This window comes from Nilaparvata lugens, chromosome 11 (assembly GCF_014356525.2).
Source record: "Nilaparvata lugens isolate BPH chromosome 11, ASM1435652v1, whole genome shotgun sequence".
NCBI classification, from domain to species: Eukaryota; Metazoa; Arthropoda; class Insecta; order Hemiptera; family Delphacidae; genus Nilaparvata; species Nilaparvata lugens.
In genome coordinates, this window is record NC_052514.1 from 30,263,367 (window position 1) to 30,289,029 (window position 25,663).

Here is a 25,663-nt window from a genome sequence, read left to right on the forward strand (position 1 = left end):
TGACTTGTTTACTTTATTTGCCTATGAACATTGTCAGATAGTGTCAATAACTTGGTATGTACCTGTATTATTCCTCTCAATAATATTATTTATATTGAATGATTCATATGTTCATCGTTCTGAATGATGTATTACTTAGTGAGATTCACTTCAAACTGTCAGCATGGGTTGAATGGGAAGCAATCGTGAGCAGAGGGGTGGTGGAAGGAGATTTTTCTGTTGGGGGTTGGATTTTTTTGAGAAAATATAGTGGGGGAATTGGAATCGATAAATTGGAACCGATCTCTGGTTCCTAATCCTTACATTTTGAAATGTTTCACATTTTTAAATGTCACGTGACAACACGGTTCAGTGACAACACGGTTTTTGGTTTTTATGTCGATTGACATTAAATCAAGTCTCGGAGACAAACCATTAATTTTCATTTTATTATAAATTTTTCACTATGAAAACTTTAAAACTTCAGTTCATCCATTGATGACTAAAGTAGTTCTGAGATTATGTGAGCAGTAAAATATTAAACAGTCTGCATACACTATTACAAATTAAGTTTAAACTAGTTCAAAAGTATTTTTTCTCTTCAGCCTCCTGGTGAGATCTTCATTCTGTAGTAGTTGGCTTGCACTTGCCTCATGGTTGACATGATGGAGTCTCGACTCATGCCGCATGGCAATTGACACAATCATCTCACTGCACAGATGGATTGCGTAGATCCATTTTATCATACATCCAAACTGCAAGTCTCTGTTTCTGACCAAGGAGCGTTGACCATATTCCTTAATACTTTATTTTTAGAATCTCTGCATCATATTGATGTTAATTTTAAAGATTGAGAATTCAATCTTATCCGACAGATAGGATAGAATATGTGCAAGTTCAAGTTATACAAAGAAACTGTTAGCAAATTGAAAATATTCAGTGCCTAATTATTTATTAAACCCGTTTTTCGAATAATACATTGCATTCTAGTCTAAAAGGATAATAAACTTTTTTTTTTCTAATGTAGTAATGAGTTTAATTTTAAGACAGGTAGTTCTCACCAGGACTACGGTAATACTTCTAGCAACTAGCTTGAAATCGACAAATATTAAAAAATCATGTTTTTGAACTCAGGGGACCTTGAAACTAGTGATGTGGAGCGGGAATATTCCCAGTGGGAAGGAACTTATGATTTGGCAATATTTCCGAGGCCAAGAAATGTTGGGAATTTATGAGAACTTAAGGGAATTTATAAAATTGTTCTAAAAATGATTGAAATTGATCAATCCCACTCATATTTTACATTAATATAATCAATAAATCATCATTCTATTTGATATTGATCAAGCTCAGCCACATTTTACATTGATATAATCAATAAATCATCATTCTTTGAGCCTGTTTTTGCTCAATCACACACTGTCTTTTAAACACTCGTATAGTCCAGTCAATGAAAGATTATAGAGGGAAAATTTTGGAATACAATTTTTGACCCCGTAGCTCTTTTAAGGGTAGTAAGGGGGTAAATATATCAAAAGTCCTCACTCCTACCCCCTGTGCTAAGGTGGTGGGAGTGTTTTGAAAGTGCCATATTTTGTTTTTTGCATATATCTCAAACAATACGGTACGCGCCTTTCGGAAATTTTTGTCGAACACAATAATAATATTAAAGCTCACAAATTATCCTAAAAGTTTCATTTTCAACATTTTTCCATATCTCTCATAGTTTTCTAGGTATAAGCTCTCTAAGGTATCACTTTTTGAAGAAAAACCCTTCCGGCTCTGATTTTTTAATTTTTTGGCTTTATAACTTTTTAACGATTAATTGAAAAAATATGTGCTAACTTAATCATGGGCTCATAGAGCATTATATTCTCTTCAATTTCATCTATGGTCTCATTATTTTACGCATCTCCCAACGATTGTTGCAACCGTTATAGTGTTGAGTGTGAAATCTTCAGTTCAACAACAATAATTTATTGTCAGAGAAATTGGAAGGGAATGATTGGAACACAATATTTTTTTACTTCGCAGCTTTGTTTGAACTAGTTAGAAGATGAACATATCAAAAGTCCTTATCCCTACTCCTTGAGCTTAATGGATGAGGGTAGTTTAAAAGTTGCATTTTTTCATTTCTGGCTGACACGCATGTAACTGGGAAACAATGCATTCCAGCTACATGGCTGAGTAAAAGTGAAGCTAGATAAATTTTCTCTCTATAATCTTTCATTGGCTGGACTACAGAAGTACCAGGACTACAGTGAGTTGTAGAACATTCAATTCTCTTCAATTTAATGTATTATTTCATCATTTTATGCTTTCCATAAATTTTTATAGCAGTTTTAGTGTTGAGTGTGGTAGGAGTGAGGACTTTTTATATGCTTACCCCCTCACTGAAAGGACTGCGAGGTCAAAAATTGGGTTCCAAACTTTTCCCTCTATATCTTTTTGAGCATTTGTTCCCTGGGGCCTGTTTCATAAAAACTTAGAAGTTCTGTAATACAGGAACAGCTGATTTTATCGGCTACATTGAGCATGTAATTGGAATGGTGATTCTCCTGTATTACAGGACTTGTAACTTTTATGAAACAGGCCCCTGGACTAGTATCTTATTACAAGTCAAGTGAGCCACAATGACTCTTAAAAGGTTGTGAGCTGTGGAATTATTTTTCTTTTAATATTGAATTAAACTCGACTATGCTCCTTGTTTTAGTTTAGCCTACTTTGCTGTATTTTATAAATTCTAATTTTTGGATTTATATTCTACTCTAATCCTTATTTAAGGGGTCAATTATTTTTGTGCGGAGAAATTGAATAAAATCATGCAATGAAAGTTAAATTACACTCAATACATTGTTGACTTTGTTTACCTGATTTACAGGCATTTATTAGTAAGAAAATCTTATTCAACTATTAAGACATGAAAGTAGCATGTTAATAGTGGTGTGCAATTGAACGATTCATTGAGTGTTCATTTCTCCTTTCAGTCTATGAACTTCAAATTACTGTTTTCTTTGAACTTACTACAACACTTATAGTTGTCATTCATCCTTATATTTCTTACATAAATCTCATGTATAACAGGTGATAATAAGACCATGTGTAACAAAAAACGTCTTTATCGGTAATTTTTCATGAAAGAAAACATAAATTTCCTTAAGTTCCCATAAATTCCTGGGAATTTATGATTTTTGGGAATATTTCCTCGATCTTAAATTCCCGGGAATTTTACATCACTATGAAACGTATAGAAAACTTGAAATTGGGGTACCTTAATTTTTTGGAAAGCAATACTTTCCTTGCCTATGGTAATAGGGCAAGGAAAATAAAAATAGATAAATATATAACAAAATTATCATGTACCGTATTGTAGATACACTATATCAATACTGCTCTGCTTTTGACGATATCACTCCACAAAACACTACTCAAGGTTTTGGACCGCTATTTATCTTGGCCGCAGCATAGCCTACATTCTATTATTCATTTTACTACCCTCCCCAAATCTTCAAAGTCTATAACTTCCTCGTCCACCTCCACTTCATGTGGTTTGAGAGTCAGTGCCGGACTCATGTCAACAACTTGGGCTTTCTGGGCCTTGTAGCATGAGAAAAAAATCTAATTTTAGTAATTTCCTATTCCAGTAATACAGCTCACTACTAATATTAGGCTATATTGGTTTGTATTTTCTCATGCAATAGGCCCTTGGTTGGCAGCAACTATCTTTCATACCTTGAAATGTTTTGGGCGACAACAGACATTTGTCTTCATTTTTCTTAACCTCCGTCAAATCTTTTCCATGTGCTGTTTTAGGGTGGGTAGCTGACCCCCGACTCTTCATATTATTTTCAGAGGGGTCAGCTGACCCCACGGTACCGGCGTCAGTCTTCATAAGGAATACTGACTGTATGAAATGAATCTCACATTCTCACCATAGTCACTGAGGAAACAACTTTTTATCTCTGCTATCTAGTGAATATTCCTTGTTTTTTTCTGTACTATAGTGTTTATCCATGATTCCTTGCTATTGATTGAAATTTAAATGTCCCAAAACATCATCAAGAACGAAATTTAAAATTCTTACTCGTGAATATTGTCAAACTTGGTATCTAATCGGTGTGCAATTGCTGTATACATTGAATTAATTGTACATTGTTTGTAATTTGTTATTTCAATAAAAATAGAGGTCATGCTTATCCTGCTTAATTTAATTTCACTCTTTGACTTTCATGTTTTTATTGTGTAGTTTAAAAATGACATCAGAATGTAGGCTACTACATTTTATATTGTATACAGAGTTATTCTGTCTTTTTTTAGTCATATTACAGAGAAACAAATGGAAATTTTTAGAAAATACAGAGAAAGTAAAATTCCCTTACAATATAATATATACTTGTATATACAAGTATAAACGGTACTTTTAATATACCTACATGTTAACTTTTAAAAATTCGCGGATGGATGAACATGCCAAAATATCAACCGGGTACATCCGATAAGCAGTTTATGATGCTTGATACTTTCATAATTTTTTATATAATCTGTATAAGCTCAATGAGACCAATTAGCAATTTTGAAACATACAAACAACTTGAGAAAAAATCATAAATACCATGTAATTTTCCATTTTTTACAATTTTTACGCGATAACGGTGTATTTACGGACCATGGTTTATTGGATATTCCTATCCTAACTGATTTGAGTTTGATTCTAGATGAAAATTATAATAATTAATGATGGTAAAGTTTAAAGAAAATACAAATACGAGGAATCATGCCGGTGTATTTGAATCGGTTATTTCAAAGATGTTTAGGTGTAATGTGCTGTGCTACATATATGGCATTTACATGCCATGCACACAAGTGTAGGTACCCATTCACCCCAATATTGGGCAATAAAAAAAAATTAAAAGGGGAATGAAGGCAGAAGGGTTGCTATAATTCCAAGAAGTACCTATACCAAGAATGAAAACCATGAATTTTTCACAAACAAAATAACATAATTTTTTTTGAGTCATGAAAAAACTGAATAAGTGTTTCATCCCAGCCTTAGGATATGCAATCTTGCTGCTTCCTGCTAGATAGATGGCAGATTCTGTCATTAAAATATAGAGACTTTAAATCACTGTATTAGTCACTATTCTTTCATGAAAAATATCAAAATTCTTGTTCATTTTTATGTGATTAAATTTGTCAATATTGAAGTTTTCTCCTGTTTAACCTTTTTACTTTCCTTGCCCTATTACCATAGGTAAGGAAAGTATTGCTTTCCGAAAAAAAATTAAGGTACCCCAATTTCTATAATTCTATACGTTTCAAGATCCCCTGAGTCCAAAAAACACTGTATGTGTGTGTGTATGTGCGTCTGTGTACACGATATCTCATCTCCCAATTAACGGAATGACTTGAAATTTGGAACGTAAGGTCCTTACAATATAAGGATCAGACACGAACAATTTCGATCAAATGCGATTCAAGATGGCGGCTAAAATGTTGTCAAAAACAGGGTTTTTCGCGATTTTCTCGAAAACGGCTCCAACGATTTTGATTAAAGGTATACCTGAAATAGTCATCGATAAGCTCTATCAACTGCCACAAGTCCCATATCTGTAAAAATTTCAGGAGCTCCGCCCCATCTATGCAAAGTTTGATTTTAGATTCTCAATTATCAGGCTTCAGATACAATTTAAACAAAATATTTTGAGTGGAATAGATTGAGCATGAGAATCTCTACAATTAATGTTCAGTAACATTTTCACCTAAAATTGAAAATAAGCTCGAAATTCGAGAAAATGTGATTATCCAATTGCAAACTGTTGGTTGATTCCATTAAATGATTCACTATGAAGAGATAGCAGACCTCGTGTGTCTCCAGCGTTATTACCCTGTCACCAGCTGGCTCAAATCTTTGAATAGTAGACTTGAGATGCGCGGGAACACTAGCGTCAGGTGATAACTTTTCATAACGGCAAGGAAAGTTATGTGAGTGCGCCACACCAGATTTTTTATTTCTACTCCATAACTTTAATATTGTCATAGTATTCTATCAAGAATAAAGGAAGTATAAGAAATTCTCTCATAACTTTTGAACGGTGTGGAACACATTTTAGGACCCTCCATCAATTTATCTATGTAACTAAAATTCTTCAAGTAGCTTAAAAATAATTCACCAACTGGACAAGTGGTATAATTACACTGAATAGTGTTCAGAGTATTCACAATAATTAAAGCTTGATTCACTCAATTTTTTTGTAAATCAAGCACTTAGGTAGTTATTCTTAGATAAAATAGCCTGGATAAGCTGCAGTGGAAATTGCATATTTTTAGAGAAGAGATATCAATTTGTATATTTACCATAGAGAAGAGATATATTAGCTATGCTATGATAGATAGCTTATGCTACCCTCCGCCTATTATACTTATATATTTATTTACAGAAAGGAGATTTTCCAGTCTTTGATAATCTGCTCGTTCTAAAACTTCACATCCAAGCACCAAGGTGCCTATTTCATAAAAAGGTATTCTTTAATGTAATATATTACTGTTCTAGATTTTTTGATTCTAGACTCTAATAGTAACTATTTGATTCAAAAATTGCTTGTTCATCTCAGTATTGAAGAGTTTAAATTGTATTTTGAAAAGTGAAAGTGACATAACCAACATTTTGATTTGGACAGTATAGAATAAATTGGAAATGGGACAGTTTTGGGCATGAGCCTGTTGTGCCTTTCCTCATGTCAAGTATTTGTACACAATTTGATGCATAAATTTTGCTATAGGCTAGATAGATGTATGTATCCGTGACGACCTATCCTCTACATTACATGATATCCAATGATTCAATTAAAGTTATCCAAGGTTCAACTCGTCTCAATTAACCCATAGAATCTTTGTGTCTGGTTCAAGTGAGTAGGTTTGTAGGTAGTTTGTAATTATATTTTAAAATAGACAGGACTTTATCCTATCAAGTAACTCAATTCATGCTTTCAAATGAATTAATTGTGGCTTCTTTCAACAGAAATAGAGAACCATTGGTTGATATGGGAGTGATCACACATTTGCTGTTTGCCAGTATGTCAACACTCACCAAAAGAACCAATGATATTCTTTCTGTTAATGTTATGAAAATATGTAATAGTTTCAGAAAACACCAATTAACACACTACTAGCCCGATTACAATCAAAACTCAATTTATTACAACTTCAAATATAAATACAGTATTACAGTTCGCAGTTATAGTAATTAATCTAAGTCAGCTACTTACTAACAATGTAGTCAATTGTGTAATTCTTATCAACGAAAATTTCCAATATGATCAACATAAAAATACATAATAATAATTGTGAAAATGAATTTATCAGAACATCATCATTCAAAGCCTAAACGTTAACAAATTAAATGAAGGATAATATATTGAAAAACTACCTACATATATAAACTACAAAAATTTACATTATTTGAAAACCTTAGATTAGAATTGGCATAAAATGAAAGTTAACTTAAATAGGTGGTCAAAATAAATAATTTTTAAATACAAGAATGAATCATTATCAAGAGTATTTTTGAATTTTATTCATATTTAATAAATAGTCACTCGGTCAATTTGAAAATGTTTGCTAATTGTCAGATAAGTATAGTAATAATGCGCTCACAATTATCACAGAAGCTAGTAAAAATCAGTTGTAACTCCAGCTTACAGCAACATTGCAGCACAAAACTACCAATAAAAACTTGGAACACAAAAAGATAATAACCGAAATCATATGAGCACCACAACAAACCACCTCAACGCTCAAAGTCATTTCAAAATGTCACCCCAAAGCAATTTTATACAATGTCACTCCAAAATTCACCTAAAACATACTACTACAAAAAATGGAGTAGAAAATCTGTAAACAATGACACATGTCTCTTATCAAAAATTTGAAAAATAAATCAAAATCAACTCCAATTTTTATGCAACATATAAATTTATCGATAATTGTATTATTATCAGAGAATTATGAATGTAATAATATTTTTAATTAAGAGTAATATATCATTACTTTCAAGATGAGGCACAGCATTTCCTTGCGGAACACACAACTATTGCAGTTATAAAGGATTTCGGTAGGAGCAGCGTTATCAGTATTATATTATTATTGTGCTCCATAAATTATGGAAAGATTTGTCTCATCTGCTATTCGTCGCATACTGGTCCATTTAAGAGAGGTCTGAAAAAGATAGAAAACAGCAGTTTTAATATCTCACTCAAACAAAATAGGATCTACTATAGTACATTCAACACATACATTTGAATACTTGCATGAATCATATCAAATAGTATCGTATGAACAACATTATTTCCAGTAGTCACTCATTCAATTCAATAGAATTCTATCTTCTCAATTAGAGTAACAAGCAACAACTAGTACTAAACAATTTTGTACTAATGCTTCAAGATCTTGTTAGATCCGGAAGCATTCCAAGACGCTGGGGTCAGTATTTGATCTTCGGTATCTTCATACTGTATCTTTCAGGTTGGTTGAGGTTATAGAATAGTGGATGTGATATGAAAGTTAGGTAGGGAGATCACCCTGAGAAGACATATTTGATAAGAGAGAATAGAAGTAGAATAGAAAGAGTGGTGTATTTAGTTGCTTTTTGTAATAGGTAATATCGAACAGGGTTTGTCATGTTTAAAATAGAATGAACATACTACCCATAACAACGAAACGAAATAAGACTAAATAGCTTGAAATCAACGAAACTTATGAAAAACTTATCCACTCTTGGCCTTAGGACACCATTTGTAACTGACAAAAAACAATAAAATACAACCCCACTTATAATCAATCAATCATTCGTAATAAATTCAGTATCAATATCAAGGCACTTCGAGCTTTACAACTGTACACATGATTGAACAAAATAATAAAAGTTGGGATGACAGAATTATTATGTTGAATAGAAAGATTCCAAGTGGTTGCTACCACTTAGGGCCGTTTGCACAGTCAAAGCTTAAACTCGATTAAATTAGCTGGTAGCTTAAACTCAAAATGAAACACATTATAACAAACTATAACTAAACTTATAGACTTGATACTGATTTAATCCAGTTCAAAATGGATTTTAGTTTAAACTGTCACTGTGCAAACGGCTCTTATTCATTGAAATATCGAGAAACTAAATTAGGTTGTAATAAAAAATCCTCTATAGTGTATGTATTTCACGGCTAAAGAATTGATCTTCAATCTATGTCCTCGATCATTAGTCGTTTTCACTGCACCTTCTCGCCTTTTCACTTACCGATATCTAAACAATTTTTATAATGTTTTCAGCTAATGTTATTCAGCTGTTAGTTTTGACTAAGCTAATCGGATGAGCACGTTAAACTGTCGTTACCGGCTGAAGTATCCCGGAGAGTCATTGACGGCTTGAATAAGTAGTTGTGACAACTCAAATTTCCATCCGTTATGTACAGAGTGTCTGATAGGTCACTCCCTATTTTTATACAGCTATAATTTATTTATGAACCAATTTTGTTAGAACTACATTATTTGTTAGATAGAGCACTTAAGTTGTGTTTAACACCAATTTTCATTTGCTTCAGTTTAAAAATGCCCCCTCACTTGACTGTGGAAGAACGAGCCGAAATAGCAGCTCGTTATGTGGTCTGAGGATCTGTGGTGTGAGTACAAAGGTGGTGAAGGGCTGAACGAGGGATCCATGCAAAAATGGATATAAAAACTGATGAAATTTCCATTCCAAATTACTAACAACAGGGAGTGTCGCAGATGCAAAACGATCAGGAAGACCATCAACGTCAAGGACAGCAGAGAATGTTGACAGAGTTCATGAGGAGTCCTAAGAAATCACTGCGTCAAGGATCTCGTGAAAGTGGTCTTTCACGTTACTCTGTTGCAACGATTCTTGAGAAAGATCTGTGTTTTTGCATCCAGTGTTGCATGGATCCCTCGTTCAGCCCTCCACCACCTTTGTACTCGCACCACAGATCCCCAGAAGTCATAACGAGCTGCTATTTCGGCTCGTTCTTACACAGTCAAGTGAGGGGGCATTTTTGAATTGAAACAAATGAAAATTGGTGTTAAACACAACCTCAAAGAGTTTGATCTAATAAATGTAGTTCTAACAAAATTGGTTCATAAATAAAGAAAGTATAGCTGTATAAAAATAGGGAGTGACTTATCGGACTTATCAGTGACTTATCTGTATATAACGCACAATATTACTCTCGCCACTAAGAGCCGTTTGCTCAGTTTTAGTTAAAACTAAATTTTATTGCAAACTGGATTGAATCCATATGGAGTTTCGTGCATTAAAATGTGGTTTACTTTGTGCCGGTTGTACTAAAGTCGATTAAATTATAATCATGATTAATTTCACGAGAACCATAAGAGAAGCATTTTTTCAAAAAAGCCTTGAATTTTAATCGTGAATAATTTCACGATAACCAATTAAAGAACCCTTCTTTACGAAAAAGCCTCCTCTGATTGGTTCTCGTGAAACTAATCACGATTAAAATTTAACCGGCTTTTGTGCAACCGGGCCAAAGGTTGAGTTCAAACCATCACCAGCTGACTAAATTCAATTTAAGCTTCGGCTGTGCTTAATTTGAATGAATTGGACGATACTTACAGCTGGGAGCAGTGGACACGTCGAAGCGTCTGTGCAGCTGGTCGTTGGAGAACTTGACAAAGGCATCGTATTGCTCGCTGAGCTTCATGTTGAGGATGCGGTCGTACTCCTCACGCAGCTGGGTCTCGCGTTCGCTCAGCATGCGCTCGCAGATTATCCCAACCTACATCAACAAACGCAACAAACTTAATAATAACGCTGCTATATTTTACTGAGTTTTATTAGAAATTCATTCAGGCAACACTTAATAACACATAAAGAATTAAACAACTATCACAGATTTTATTTGGATTATACAAACTGTATTGTCTTAAGTAGGTAGGCCTATTATTAGTGTTTCCTGAGATATAATATAATGTTCGAGATATTACTTTCAACATGGAGAGGGAAAACTGATTTCTCCTTCCAGTTTGTAGCAAGGACGAGTAGTGAGGAAGAGTAAGCATGCTGCGCACAATTGGATGTTGACATGAGATATTAGTGATATTTAAGCTGATAAATAATTAAAACACGAAGATGTAGTCAACCACCACAAATTTTGTTTGGATTATCTCAAGATGTAATCAACAAATTTCATTTGTGATAAATTAAAGGTTGAATATACAAATAGGAATTGTGATAATTCATTATATCTTTGTTTTTCCATTATGAATAAATACCACTAAATCTCATGAGCATTGATCATACCTATTCAAGAGGCTTTTGCATCAGTCAATTTACAGGGACTAATTGATTTGATAGGTTGTTAAAACTGTACTAATTATGAGCATGATGGGATTCGACTGTGGGATAATACTGGACCGGAGACCTTTCTACTTGATTCAAGTGGATTCAAGATGACAAAAACAAGTTACATGAAGTACAATATTACAAATAATTGATTTTACTATGTAAGAATGTAAGAGTTATTTTTACTTGCACTTGAATCTAGGGGTCGAGCACTACTTGAAAAAGTGATTACACAGCCTTTAGTGTTGCGGTGATCCCGAATTAAGACTGAACTCGCCTGGTGCATTTCAATGTTAGCTTGTCATCAACTTTTAATAATTATAGTGAACACTATATAGACTACTTTTTCAAATAAAAATTAAGAGGAAATGCACGACTCTGAAACTGCTAGACCCTTCCAAATAAAATGTTCAACTTGAAAAACGATATAAAACACCTAATCCCTCCAATTGTCTATTAGTTTCCCATTAATGTACTCCACTAGAATGTGTACATTGGAAAGCCGGGCTCAAAATGCCAGTACAATTTTGTTAGTTCTTAAAGATATCTATTCCTGTTTCATGGAGATCATCTACAAGAAAACTAGGGTAGAGCTATACTGTAGTGATTCACTCCAGCAATCATTGATTCCACTTAAAAGGAATATTCATTACTCTGTTGAGTTTTACAGTGAATACTTCTTTATGAGAGGTAAACTTATAAAGCTACTCCTCAAGAGTGGAATGCATTCCACATTTTTCAACCAAAAAATAAGTTTGTTTTGAATTCAACAGGGTTATTATCAAATGTATCTTGGTAACACCATACGCTATAAAAAAATAGAATTATAAAAATATAAGTGGCCTTTTAAACAATTTTAAAAAGGGTACTTGGATTTCTATTTTCCAATTATTTACATGAGTAGCCCTAACGGGAGAAACTCTATGCTTATATTTATAACTTTTGTGAATTGCATGCACTGTATTTCTGTAGTGTGTACCTTTCATCTTATTTACTTGCTTCAATTTGATTCTAAATCCTATTATATTGGGCGAGCAATTTCTGTATATCTGTTTATATTTTTATGTCTGGTTATCTGATCATTTTTGTTCAACGGATCTCGAAAACGGCTATAACTATTTTCACGAAATTTGGAACATAGTAGGTTTATGATATAAAAATTCGATTGCACTAGGTCTCATCCCTAGAAAAAGTCGCTGAAGGACATCAAAAGGATAACAATTATTCATCCTTGGAAAAACATATGATAATTTCGTCGTCTGTCGATAACAGAAGATGTGAGTGCCTGTGTGGGAGAGAGACAGAATTATTTCCAATCTGAAATCAATCAGCGAGAAATTTTATCTAGCTAGACAATTTAATCGATTTGATCAACATAATCTGATTTGCTGACATGGCATGATAATCCTTCTAAACTAGAGTATATAATAATTTTCAAAGTTGATCATTATTTGACAATTTCAAGTGATTAGTGAGTGTTATTTTGTTATTCAATTTGGTTTGTAAATAATCTAAATTAGAACTTTTTTGTTTTCAAAGGTTTGGACTGAAAATTGAACCTGAATTCAAGTGTATGGAACATAACCTACTTTCTGGACTATGTATAGTGTAGAAATCAAATTTCGGAGAAGAAACAGTTTTGGGCTGTGCCTGTTAGTCCTTCCCCAATCATTTTAAAGAATTGTGTTCGGTTTATCAAGTCAAGAAATAAATTACAAGCGAAGCTCGGTGCCACGATATTATTAGTAAAGACTGATTTGGGCGTAATGCGTGTAGTCTTCCTTGTAGTCTATCTTGTCATAAATAAATTTTGAATTTAGATTAAAGAAGGCAAATTAGTGACCTGGCGAAATGTGAAGAGTGGCTTGTCACGTGATACCGAGGGCTGGTGCTGGTGATGTACGAATGCAGAGGTGGGAGACGCGGGCCCTGGTGAAGAGGACTCTGAACTGCTAGAGTCAGCGTCAACAGCTGCGTGATGACCACTAGCGCCGCCCTGCGGATTGAAGTGCAACTGTTTGCGTCTGTGCAGGCGCCGGATCTCTTCGCGAATGCCGGCCGCCATCGCTTCTGGAAACACAAATAATAATTACAATAAAATAATATATTGAATATAATATAAGTGTGTTTGTCGTTTGGTCTCAAAATTTTATAGTTTTTTCAAAGTTTGGAATTTTATAAATAATTGTGATTGATTTAATTCAATTTAAAAGTATTTTTTAATTGAAAAATGATTTTTGTGTGTTATGAACTGTAAATTGAGTGTGTAATTGAAGAATGTTAAGGGAAACATAACCTAACTACATTTGGACTGTTGTATAAATTAAAATTGGAACCGTTTTGGGCTTATAAGCCTGTGGTACTTCTCTGTAAGTTGTGTAATTCTGAATGATTGAATAAATAAATAATATTGTTTTTATGATTGAATAGTTTAAATCAACCATTTAGCGTCAAAGTTTTTTCTTTCCGATTCTTATGAAACTTTCAGAATATGATGTAGACATATGGAAACAATACTATTTGTACAGTTTGAAGCCCATACATTCACTGGGACCCGAGATATGACCAGTGAAATAATATATAATCCATATTCTTATGAATCTTTCAGAATATGATGTAGACACGGAACCAATACTTATGTAGAGTTTCAACCCCCATACATTCACTGGGATCCGAGATATGAGCAGTGTTCAAATGAACACGCCAGGCGTTTACAGTGTCAAAGTTTACTGATGCGCGTAGTCCTTAGATATGCTTTACAGCGATCATAAAACGCGTTCATACATCACACAATAGGCATATAATAGATTCTAATGTTTTATATTATTATTTCTCACTTAATAATTATTATAATAATTAGTCCTCAGTAGATGACTGATTGGTTGAATTTCACCCACTGTTACAAGTTATCAGTAGTTCATTCATAAATTATTAGTTATTCAAATGTTTATAGTGCAATAACTCCATTTTTGGAGTAGATGACTCCTCAGTAGATGACTGATTGGTTGAATTTCACCCACTGTTACAAGTTATCAGTAGTTCATTCATAAATTATTAGTTATTCATATGTTTATAGTGCAATAACTCCATCTTTGGACAGTAAGCTTACAATTTTTTTTGTAAAGAGTCAAGAATCAAATTCTGATGTATCCTCTTCTTACTGTATTTTCGACCCTGATTTTTTTGAAGCTGATTGTAGCCAGAGGAATAAAACTATATTTTCAGATGTAGCCTAGGGATTGTTATCTGTAAACTGATTTCATATTTCTTACACTCTATTGCTCAATTCTATTCCTTACTACCTTTCTAGGCCATCTGAAACGTTCCGAATCATCCTCAAGTAATGATAAATGAATAATTATATTTCTTTCCTATTTGTGATAACTTCAACTTGGGTAACTCACACTGAGCGACTTCCAAAATACTCAATCCCAAATTACTTGTATCAACTTTGGGTAAAAGTGGTTCAATGAAAACTCAATGGACATCATCTCCAGCTTTATGGGCACGTTAACTGTCTTCTTTCCCGGCTGAAGTATGACAGTCGTAAGGCCCATTCACGGTTTAAATGATATATTCAGGCGAGGTGGAACTTCCCATCAATTACATAGCTTGAATAAGTACTTACTTTACTAAGTGGTAAGATGTGATTCTTTTATAAAATTATAGTTAAACCATATGATGGTCATGCGTCAGACCTGATGCATGATTACAAGATAAATTTTAATCACTCATTAAAAAATATGAACGATCAAAAAAAGTAAATTTAATATCATTACTACGTAATACATCTTTCTCAATGTCATTACAGGAATACCTGAAAGACCTGATGCATGATTACAAGATAAATTTTAATCACTCATTAAAAAATATGAACGATCAAAAAAAGTAAATTTAATATCATTACTACGTAATACATCTTTCTCAATGTCATTACAGGAATACCAACTTTTTAAAAATTTGAAATTTTAAAAATCCCTTCATTCCCAGCATATTTAAAAATTAAAATTGTTTATTATGATATTAAATCCAAGTTAAAGCACAAACTGGTTTAAATGAAGTGAGTAAATGGTGTCATATAAATAAATTATTGCTAAACAAAGGGAAAACCAAAATTCTGCAGTTCTACAATAGGAAAAAGGATGAAAGTACTCCTCTCCTCAGATTGGAGGGATCTAGTGTGAGTGTGGTGGAGAGTACAAAATACTTGGGCATATCCATATCAGACAACCTGGACTGGCGACTACATTGAGAACCTATCACCAAGACTGACAGCTGTTTGCTATATGATGCGCCGTCTTCAACCACTCCTAGATCAAGAAGTACTTATGAATGTTTACTACGGCTGTTTTCAAAGTATAATAAATTACGGTATACTATTCTGGGGAAACAGTCCACACATGGAAAGAATTTTACTTCTGCAGAAACGAATTCTAAGGACTATCTTCAGGCAACCATACCTCGCCCAATGTAGACCCTTGTTTGTAGAGGATGGTATTCTAACACTACCTGCACTGTTTGTTTTGGTGGCATGTTTGATGACTAGAAGGAAGCCAGATATTTTTTTGAGCAATCAGCAATATCACCACTACAACACCAGACGAAGAAACGACACTCATGTGACAGTGGTACGATCCAGACTGACACAATAGGCTGATGCGCTAGGATATACAACTGCATGCCAAATAAATTGAAGACCTTGGAAAACTTGAGTCAATTTAAAAATGAACTAAAAAAATTCCTCAAAACAAGACCATATTATAGTCTCAAATCAAATCAAATCAAATCATTTATTTCGCCATTTAAAAAAACAAAAACAATCACAAATAAAGAGCGAATTCAAAAAATTATGAATAATAAATTTAAACAAAATACAAGTGTTAACTTAAAAATAAGAAAATAATAATAAAAAATCATAAATATCTCTTTACATATGTAAATATAATTTACTTATTATATATGGCATCACCAGCAAAAGAATAAACTTTGCCCGCTGGTGACCGTTGCAAATCGAAAATAGTATAATAATATTTAAAATAAAAAAAAAATCCTCATCATTTAGTCATTTCTGAGAATGAAAAAAGATAAAAGTAAATAAATTATAAGGGATACAATAAATTTTAATTTAAATAAGGTTTTCTATTTAAGTGAAATAGTTTGCAATTATCCAATTTTTTATATCATTACTGGTATCTCTAGTTATATGTGTTAAATTAAAAGGTAATATATTTATAAACTTGCTGCTTAAATATATCAACTGTCTCTTAACTAGTGTAAATTTTGCATAATAAACTTTGTATTTATTGATAGTATTTGGCCTAAAATTGTAATGAGATTCATTTATCATAAAAAAATTGTCTTTATACTTAATAATATATTTTGTTAAATTTTTCAAGTAGAGTTGTCTCAAAGTCAAAACGTTAAATTCGTGAAATAATAGATTAGTTGAATAAAGTCTATGTTTATTTAATATTGTTTTAATAATATATTTTTGGGTGATGAATAAATTATTTACATGAGTGTCAAAAGCTCCACCCCAGATTACTATCCCATATTCCAAAATGGATTGCACCAATGCAAAATACACGGTTTTTAAATCTTTCAGTTCTAATATTTTATTTATTTGGTAAAATTTATATGAAATATATTTAAGTTTTTTTGTTATAAAAGCAGTATGGGGCTGCCACTTCAAGCATTCATCAATAATTATTCCTAAATACTTTAAATTACATACATTTACAATACTTGGACAACTGCAGAGGTCCTTGTTTGTGCACTCTAAGTGAAGTTTTATTTTTAAGTTTCTATCAGGCTTTCCAGCTGCATTTGCTGAAAATGAAATATATTTAGTTTTCTGTACATTCAAGCTCAATGTATTTAGTTCAAGCCATTTTTGAATTTTAGACATTTCACCTTCAGCAACCCTGAAAGCATCCTCCCAGTTTTTTTGCGAAAAAATTATAGCTGTGTCATCGGCAAAAGACACCAGTTTACCACAGTCTAGTTTCAGTTTTAAAAGATCATTTACATAAAGCAGAAATAGTATTGGAGATAGCACGGTACCTTGAGGCAAACCAAAAGATGTTAGGGTTACAGAACTTTCTTGAGAATTTAAAGATAGAATTTGGGATCTGTTTTGCAGGTAACTTTTTATTAGATCAAGAGGGATTCCTCTTATACCCATTTTATCTAGTTTAATAAATAAATTATCATGTGGAACCGTGTCGAATGCTTTCGATAAATCTAAGAAGACTGCTAAAGGTTTTTCATTTTTATTAAGATTATTTGTGACAATGTTTATAAAATAAGCTAGTGCATCTTGCGTGTTTTTATTTTTTTGAAAACCAAATTGATTTTTTTGGATAATGTTATACTTATCAATATAACTCAATAAACTCATTTTTATGCATTTTTCTGCGATTTTTGCTATGTTACTCAAAAGACTAATGGGTCTATAGTTGTTGGGGTTGCTTTTGTCTCCACCTTTAAATAACGGTTTTAAATTTGCAATTTTAAAATGATTTGGAAATGTTGCTGTGATGAAGATCTTATTTATAACATGAGATAGAGGTGTTGAAATGTATTCGGCTATGTGTTTTAAAGTCATGTTATTTATGCCATCAAGACCAGGACTAGAACTACTTTTTAAATTTTTAATTATTTTTTCTATATCAGATGAGCAAACTGGATTAATGAACCAAGAATTTTGAAAATGGTGATCGTATTTTTCAAACTGCAATTCAATTTTTTCATTAGTTATTTTGATATTCTGAGCATGTTTCATTCCGACAGAGGCAAAATGGTCATTTAATGTGTTTGCATCAATGGTAATCTTATCTCTGCCTGTGGTTTTTTCATTAATAATCTCATTTATACACTTCCAAAGATTCTTGGGGTTATTATTGTGTTTATTAATTTGATTTTTATAATAATGTGTTTTAGCAGTTGTAATTACTTTATTCAATATTACCCTGAAATTTTTCAAATCTTGTTTTAATCTTATATTGAAAGGCTCTTTCTTAATTTTTTTATACATTTTATCTTTGGTATTGATCGATTTTATCAATCCGGGAACTATCCAAGGTTTTAGGGGTCTATTTTTATGAGTAACCGTTTTTACCTGAGTTGATTTCGCAATATGTTTATTAAGCGTATTTATGAAATATACAACCATATCATCAACATCATCAAAAACATCCTCCATGATAGCACTCCACTTTTCCTCAGCCATAGCCTGCCTTAAAATGTCATAATTTATTTTCTTAATGTTTACTGGGGCAATAATGTCACCAACAAAACAGTCTACATACCCCAAGTGGAGAGAAACCGAGAAGTGATCTGTAATATGAGTCTTCAATATATTGCCTATTTTACATTTTAATTTCTTATCATTGTTTCTCAGAAAAATATGATCAAGACAGGAGACGGAAGTCTCTGTTACTCTCGTATTTCCATTTATGTAAGATTTAAACCCGTTTCCACTAAAAATATCAACATACTCAATAATAAGCTGATTACTTAAACTCATATTCAAGTTGATATCGCCTGCAAAACAGACGTCAATATCTTTTGGAATTGATGTTATATAATTTTCTAAACTAGATAAAAATCTCGGCACATTACCACTAGGAGATCTATAGATACCAATAAATTTAAGAGTTTTACCACTAATCGTTTTGATATCAAGAGATATTGAATTGCATTCATCAATCTCACAGTTCAATGTAGAAAAGTCGAAAGAATCTTTTACATATATACACAAACTATCGCACTTATTCAGTTTAGAACTTTTATTAACTACTCTGTAACCTGGTATGTTAAAAGTAAAAGGAGTGTTTTCATTTATCCATGTCTCTGTAAGGATAATTATGTCATAAGAAGTTTTACAGTTTTGAAGAAGACACAGGAATTCATTGAAATTTTTGCTCAAACTACGTACATTCATTACATAAATATTTAAAAAAATTATATCTTTATTTTCACTAAAGGGTAAATAATTAAAATAATCATCTATTTCTTTTGTTAAATTATTTTCACTATCATATAAATTAAAGATTTCTTCTATATCAGCCATTTGTAAATACTAAAACAAATCAAAAGAAAGTCTTTTCCTCCTGTTGAATGTCCGGTGGGCCAGTCCTATCCACTCTCAGAAGTCAAGTTGACATTTAACAATTTCGCATTCAGGTTTTCCAGATCAGCCATACTGGAAATTCGAATTATTCTGGTCTCTTCACTCTCTCTGACGAATACTTTTCCATTCCGGATCCATGTGAATTTGAATTTATGATTCTTTGCAAACAACTTTGCTTGAAAAAGAATTTCTTTATAATAAGGTGAGAGATTTTCATTGATATACACAGGCCCATCTTGTAAGTTTTTGTTCACATTTACAGTTCTCAATTGCGTCTGCACATTTCCAGCGTTTCCCCCACCATCTCCCTCATTCAATTTAGCTTTATCCTTCAGTTCTTTAAGACATTTTCTATAACTTGAAAGCAAATTATTTTTTATGTCACGACGTGTGAATCTTACTATTATCGGCTGAATTTTGCCCTTGGTGGTAGGAAGTCTGTGTGCAACATCAATGTCTTCTTCTCTAATATTCATCTTCAGATACTTTGCAACATCTTTAACAATCAAGTTAATATCTTCCTCTCTCGTAACTGGGATGCCGTGAAACTCAAGATTATTTGACCTCGTGTACTGTTGCAGCTCATTTAGTTGTGATTCCATGGCGGTCATTTTTATTTTTAAACAATTATTTTCTTTTATGATAGATTTGTATTCAGATGCATATTTCTCAATTTGAACCTTGTATTCATCCATCTTTGTAGAGACAAATTCAACTGACTGACGAAGGTCCCTCATTTCACCCTTAATATCCTTCATTTCCAATGAAATCGATTTTCTGATTTCATTAATAATTTCATCTTTGAAAGTTGTAGAAATACTGGTATTGTTATCCATTTCTGATTCCTTATTATATCTACAATTATGACACTTCCAATGTTGTTTTCTTTGTTTCGAAAATTTTTTAAAGTTTACTTCATTTAAGCCGACACACTTAAAATGAAAATGCAATGAACAGATGCTACAAGAGATTATTTCCTTTTCCGTATAATTTTTATTGCAACTACAACTGCATTTCAACATAGTAGAAGATCTTTCATTTTTTTAAATAAAATTTGTTAATATAGCCAGACAGGTAAAATAAAACCAAATTTCTTTTTTCTCTTTTCTAGTATAATTGGATAGGTACTGAAAGGAATATTTTAGGAGAAGCCTAGAGAGCATTCAAGGCACTGGTCAGAATTGGAAGCTCCTGATTAATGAATTTTGGTTTTAAAAGGAATAAGAGAGAAAAAAGAATAATAGACCTATCGACTGTTATCTCTTCTTGATAACTCCTCTCTGCCTTTATCGCTCGAGTTAGAAATTAAAAATTTCCTACCGGGTTCATTCGTTCATGTAGAAACTCTTGTTTAGCAGAAATTAAAATGTGACTTATCTTTTTATCCAGCAATGATAACAAAAAAGTGAAGGCGAATTCTTGTAGTGCAGAATTTTCTCTTCAAAACAACACCACACAAGCACCAATACGTCAAAAACTACTCACAGAAAACAAATAAAAATAGTGGAAGAGACAACCAACGATGTACACTTGACCAATTTCGACTCGCAACTGAGTCTAAAAGAATACTTTGAGAAAAGAGTCTCACTACACCGACACCAGGAACCACAAGGAAATTGAGCTCTACTTTAGGATGAAACAATCTGACGACCACGGCGCATACGCGCTTCCAGTGGGAGAATATCAAGTATCATGTATTAATTGTACCGTAACTAAGCAACTGTTGAAGGAGATGTAACAGGATGTTAATTTGTGGAAATACAGTAACAGTTCAAACTTGCAAACTTTCTGCTGCAAACTTCTTATGTCTTCTCCGCAGTCTGCTTGACCGGGGAATCGTCTTTTTCGTCCCATCGTGGGGGTGTCGGTGTTCACTTTTATTTAAGGTGTGAGAAGGTGTGGTCATCAATGAATTCTGCAATGCTATAGTATGGTCTGTCCATCAGGTATTGTTTTAGTCTTCTTGTGAAGGTGTTGTCATTCACTAGGGATTTTATGTTGCCAGGAAGCAGGTTAAACAGGTATGCCCCCGAATAGGCCGGAGATCTACTATACTTCTTAAGTCGATGCTGGGGGAGGCTTATGTCATCCACGTTGCGTGTTCTATAACTGTGCTTATCTCGTCTTAAAGCCGGACTTTGGTTTACCACTAGGATGATGGATTCCAGGATGTATATTGAGATCACTGTGAGGATACCTGTCTGCTTGAAGAGTGGTTTACAGTGTTCTATGTAGTTTTCTCTTAGTAGGATTCGCACTGCCCTTTTTTGTATCCTTAATATTCTCTCGAGATTTCCCTGTGCTGATGATCCCCATGCGACGATGCCATATCTCAGGTGTGACATAAATAATGAGTGATATGCGATTAGTGCTGTCCTCTCATCAGCAATATTTCTGATTCTGCGGATGACATATGTAGCAGAGGAGAGTTTTTTACACAAATAGTCCGTGTGTTGCCTCCAGGTCAGATGGTTGTCGATAATTACACCAAGGAACTTTGTGCTTTCCACTGTTTTTATATTACTGTTTTGTGGTTCATCCTGGGTTTGGTTTGTTGGGGTGAAGTTCATGTGTACTGTTTTTTCATTATTTATGGCCAGTTTCATTCTATTGCAGATTGAGGTAGTAAGAGTTGATTCAACTATGTTTCGATTTTCCTTTCTGTTTGTGGGAAGTAGTATAGTTGTGTCGTCTGCAAATAGGATACACTTTTTGTTTTCCTGTAATTCATCCGGAAGATCATTTATGTATATAAGAAAGAGCAGCGGTCCCAGGATTGACCCTTGTGGTACTCCTCTTTTGACTGATCGTGCTGTTGATTTGAAAGTGATTATCTGATTTTGTCTTTGGAAATCTAGCTCTACATATTGTTTTCTATGTTGGAGGTAGTCTTCAATCCACTTGAGTGCTCTGCCTTGAATTCTCATTTTTATTAGTTTTGTTTTGAGTATGTTCCAATCGAGTACATCAAAAGCCTTTCGGAGATCGACAAACAGTCCTGATGCATATTTTCTATCCTCCCATATCTTACACACCTCATCACAGAGTTTGGAAATCGCTGTGGCTGTACTATGATTTTTTCGGAATCCATGCTGGCTCGTAGACAACAGCCCGTTCGTCTCCAGATATGAAATCAATTGATTGTATGCTGCCCGCTCTATAATCTTGGATACAATGGGAAGGTTTGCTATGGGTCTGTAGTTTTTTGGATCAGTATGGTCACCTGTTTTGAATTTGGGGTAGATCTTGGCTATTTTTAAGCTATGTGGAAATACTGCCTGTTCAAATGATGAGTTTACTATGTGCAACAGTGGGTTTCTAATTTCGTCCTCACAGTACCTTAGAATTTTCCCTGTAATTTCGTCATGACCTGAGGAGTTGTTTGGTTTTAGTCTCATAAGAATCTTGGTTAATTCTGTGTGAGTAACTGCATCAAAGTGGTCGAATATTTGAGCATTCTCTGTCAATTCCAGATTATTGGGAGTATTATTATGTCCATTCAGTTCTTTTATTGGCTGCATGAAGCCAGCGTTCAAGATGTTGCAAATTTGATAGGGATCTGTAATTTTTTGATCTCGCACAGTTAGGTAGAGGTTCTCATTTCTGACATTTTTGGATTTTTTTCTTTCCTCATTTATCGTTCTCCACAAGACTTTGGTTTTATTTTCTGCCTGTTGTATTTTCATTTTCAATTCGAGTTGCTTTTTGTTTTTTACATCCAGGTCATAAGCTTTTTTCATTGTCAAATGCTGTTCCTTGTCTTCCATACGGCCTGTGAGCATATACTTATCATATGCTTGCATTGTAGCATCTTTTAGTTTTGTGGTTTCTTCATCCCAAAAAATTTTGTTTTTTGGTATGTTAATCTTCTTGGATTCTCTTGGCATGGTTTCATCTATGCTTAATCGCATTATTCTTTGAAATTTTTTGTATTTGTCTTCCACTGAATGAGTCGTAGTTACTGGTTTCCAATTTACAAGGCCTAGTTGCTGTTTTAGTTTGTTTAAATTTGCTTTTGAATAATTTCTGGCATACTTATAAGTGGCTGTTTGATGTTCGACTTTATATTTTATGTCACATAGTATTGAGTGATGATCTGAAATTAAATTTGGGTATGCTATTGCTTTTACTTTTTTAATAGGTATATTAAGGTAGCACCCATCTATACTTGTGGCTGTTGTCTGGGTTTTTCTAGTAACCGGTATGTCATATATGTAGCAGCCGTGCTGTTTTAGCAAATTGTTTAAATTCATTGTTCATTGATATGGTTTAAATAAGTTCATTGATAAAAATGACTCATAATTAAAAATGTTAAGATTACGGGTTAAGTTTTATATTTCTAAAACAAAATTATTAATAAAAAATAATTTTGAAGTTTTTAAAAAGAGCACAACACAAATAAATTTTACAATAACTTATTCTCTTACTACATCAACAAGTAGGGGAATGTTTTGCTGAGCATCTATGGTAATGGGACCCATTACACGATTAAATATTTTATAATTATAATGACGAAGTAATTTATACAGTCAAAGATCATAAATAAAAGTTGTAGCCTATAAATATATTGTTTGATTGTGCAATAAACTGCGTTACAAAAACTATATTTTACATAGATTTAATTAGATTACCATAACAATACAACTGTAGATAACCATAAACAGGGGTGCCCCCCCAAAACAATGAACGCAACTTCCCTCCCCCAAATTAGAAAAAAAATCTGGATTTACATCCCCCCTAAATTGGGAACAAGAAAAATGTCAGTAGGTACCTAGTAATTTAAAAATTGCTCAACTTTTATAGCCCCCTCCTCCCCTAAAAGTTGTTTGAAAAATAGTGCACTTTCGCAATATCGGGCAGCATGATTTACTATAATTTTTTGTAGCCTACAGGTTTAGTATTATTTTTAAAGTATCATTGTAAATCTTGGTGTTAATTTTTTTTGTTCAAGGAGACAATTATCTAGTTGCAAAACTGCTAAAGAAACAAAAAAAAATGTAAAGAACGCAGTTTGACCAGCAAAAAGACAATAAATGGTCTATAGAGCAGCATCAATTTAAAAATCAGCTTTGTCATGAATGCTTTGTTAGCAACTTTAAAAATAAAAATTCAAGCTAAATCAACAGAATTGTTTGTGAAAGGTTTAAAATTATTGTTTAATAATCATTTCAAGCAGTATGAAAAATTAGGTTGACGGTTTGACCATTTTATGGGTAACAATAGCTTGCCAAGTAACCTAGCCTAAGCTTAGATTAAGTTGGGCTACCTAAAAATTGTTTTCTTTTATAAGTTATGATGTATTAAAAAACTTTTATGAATAAACAGAAAATCTTTGTAATAGAAGATATAAAAATTACTTATTGAATAACAAATTTGCTTAGCAAACTACGTAACATGGGTGTAACAATGATAGGCTATAAAAAACAAGAGCCTATAATGGGCCCTTATACGGATTCCAATATCTAACAAATAAATACTTACCAGGGGTCATTTTCGGGCAAGCATCTGAAAAAGGCGATGGGCTGTAATCGCTTGTAGAAGTTGTTGGAGGTGAACTTGATGGACTAACGCACATTGGAACACATCTTTGACGTTTGGATGGTCGTCCATGGCTATGAACGGGATCAAAATCCAAGGAACGTTTCAGAGTAGCACAAGCCATAGTTTATTCCTTCAATAAAACTTATTGGATAATTTAGAATAATATTGAAAACAGTATTTTACGTTTAAGAAGAGAACTGTAAAAATATAATGCAGATGGAAACGGATAACAAAATTGAGAACTGGCTGAACAAGCCAACCGATGTATAAAATCAATATGGCTGCCAAATTCTATCTGACCACTACTACAACTACAACACAACCAAGAACCAACTCAGATGTTGTTCTGTAATCAGCTTGGCTAGAAGTTGGCAACAGCGCATGCGTAGTTCTTTGAATGTTGAATTATTCATGCGTTGCATTAACTTGATACAGAAATATAAAAAAGAATTATTATAAAGTTTTATGGGAATTATTGGCAAATACAATTATTTAAAAATAAAAATATCTATATTTATTTATTTCCAAAAAAAATAATTATTATCATCATTATTTTCAGTAAGAAAAATGATTTATTGTATTATGATAATAGCTAACAAGTAACGATAAATATTAAACCGTTGCACTGGAACTGGATACAG

At 33.0% G+C, this 25,663-nt stretch overlaps 1 protein-coding gene across 1 annotated transcript; it reads right to left on the reverse strand.

The window, feature by feature from the left end:
* Positions 1–7,148: 7,148 nt before the first annotated feature.
* On the reverse strand, positions 7,149–25,371 carry LOC120353617 (akirin-like). Its single transcript, XM_039438131.1, has 4 exons — positions 24,963–25,371; positions 13,191–13,417; positions 10,619–10,781; positions 7,149–8,193 (listed from the first exon to the last, which is right to left on the reverse strand). The coding sequence occupies exons 1-4, from the start codon at positions 25,141–25,143 to the stop codon at positions 8,183–8,185; spliced, it is 582 nt and encodes a 193-aa protein (XP_039294065.1). The 5' UTR covers positions 25,144–25,371; the 3' UTR covers positions 7,149–8,182.
* Between the last annotated feature and the right edge of the window lie 292 nt (positions 25,372–25,663).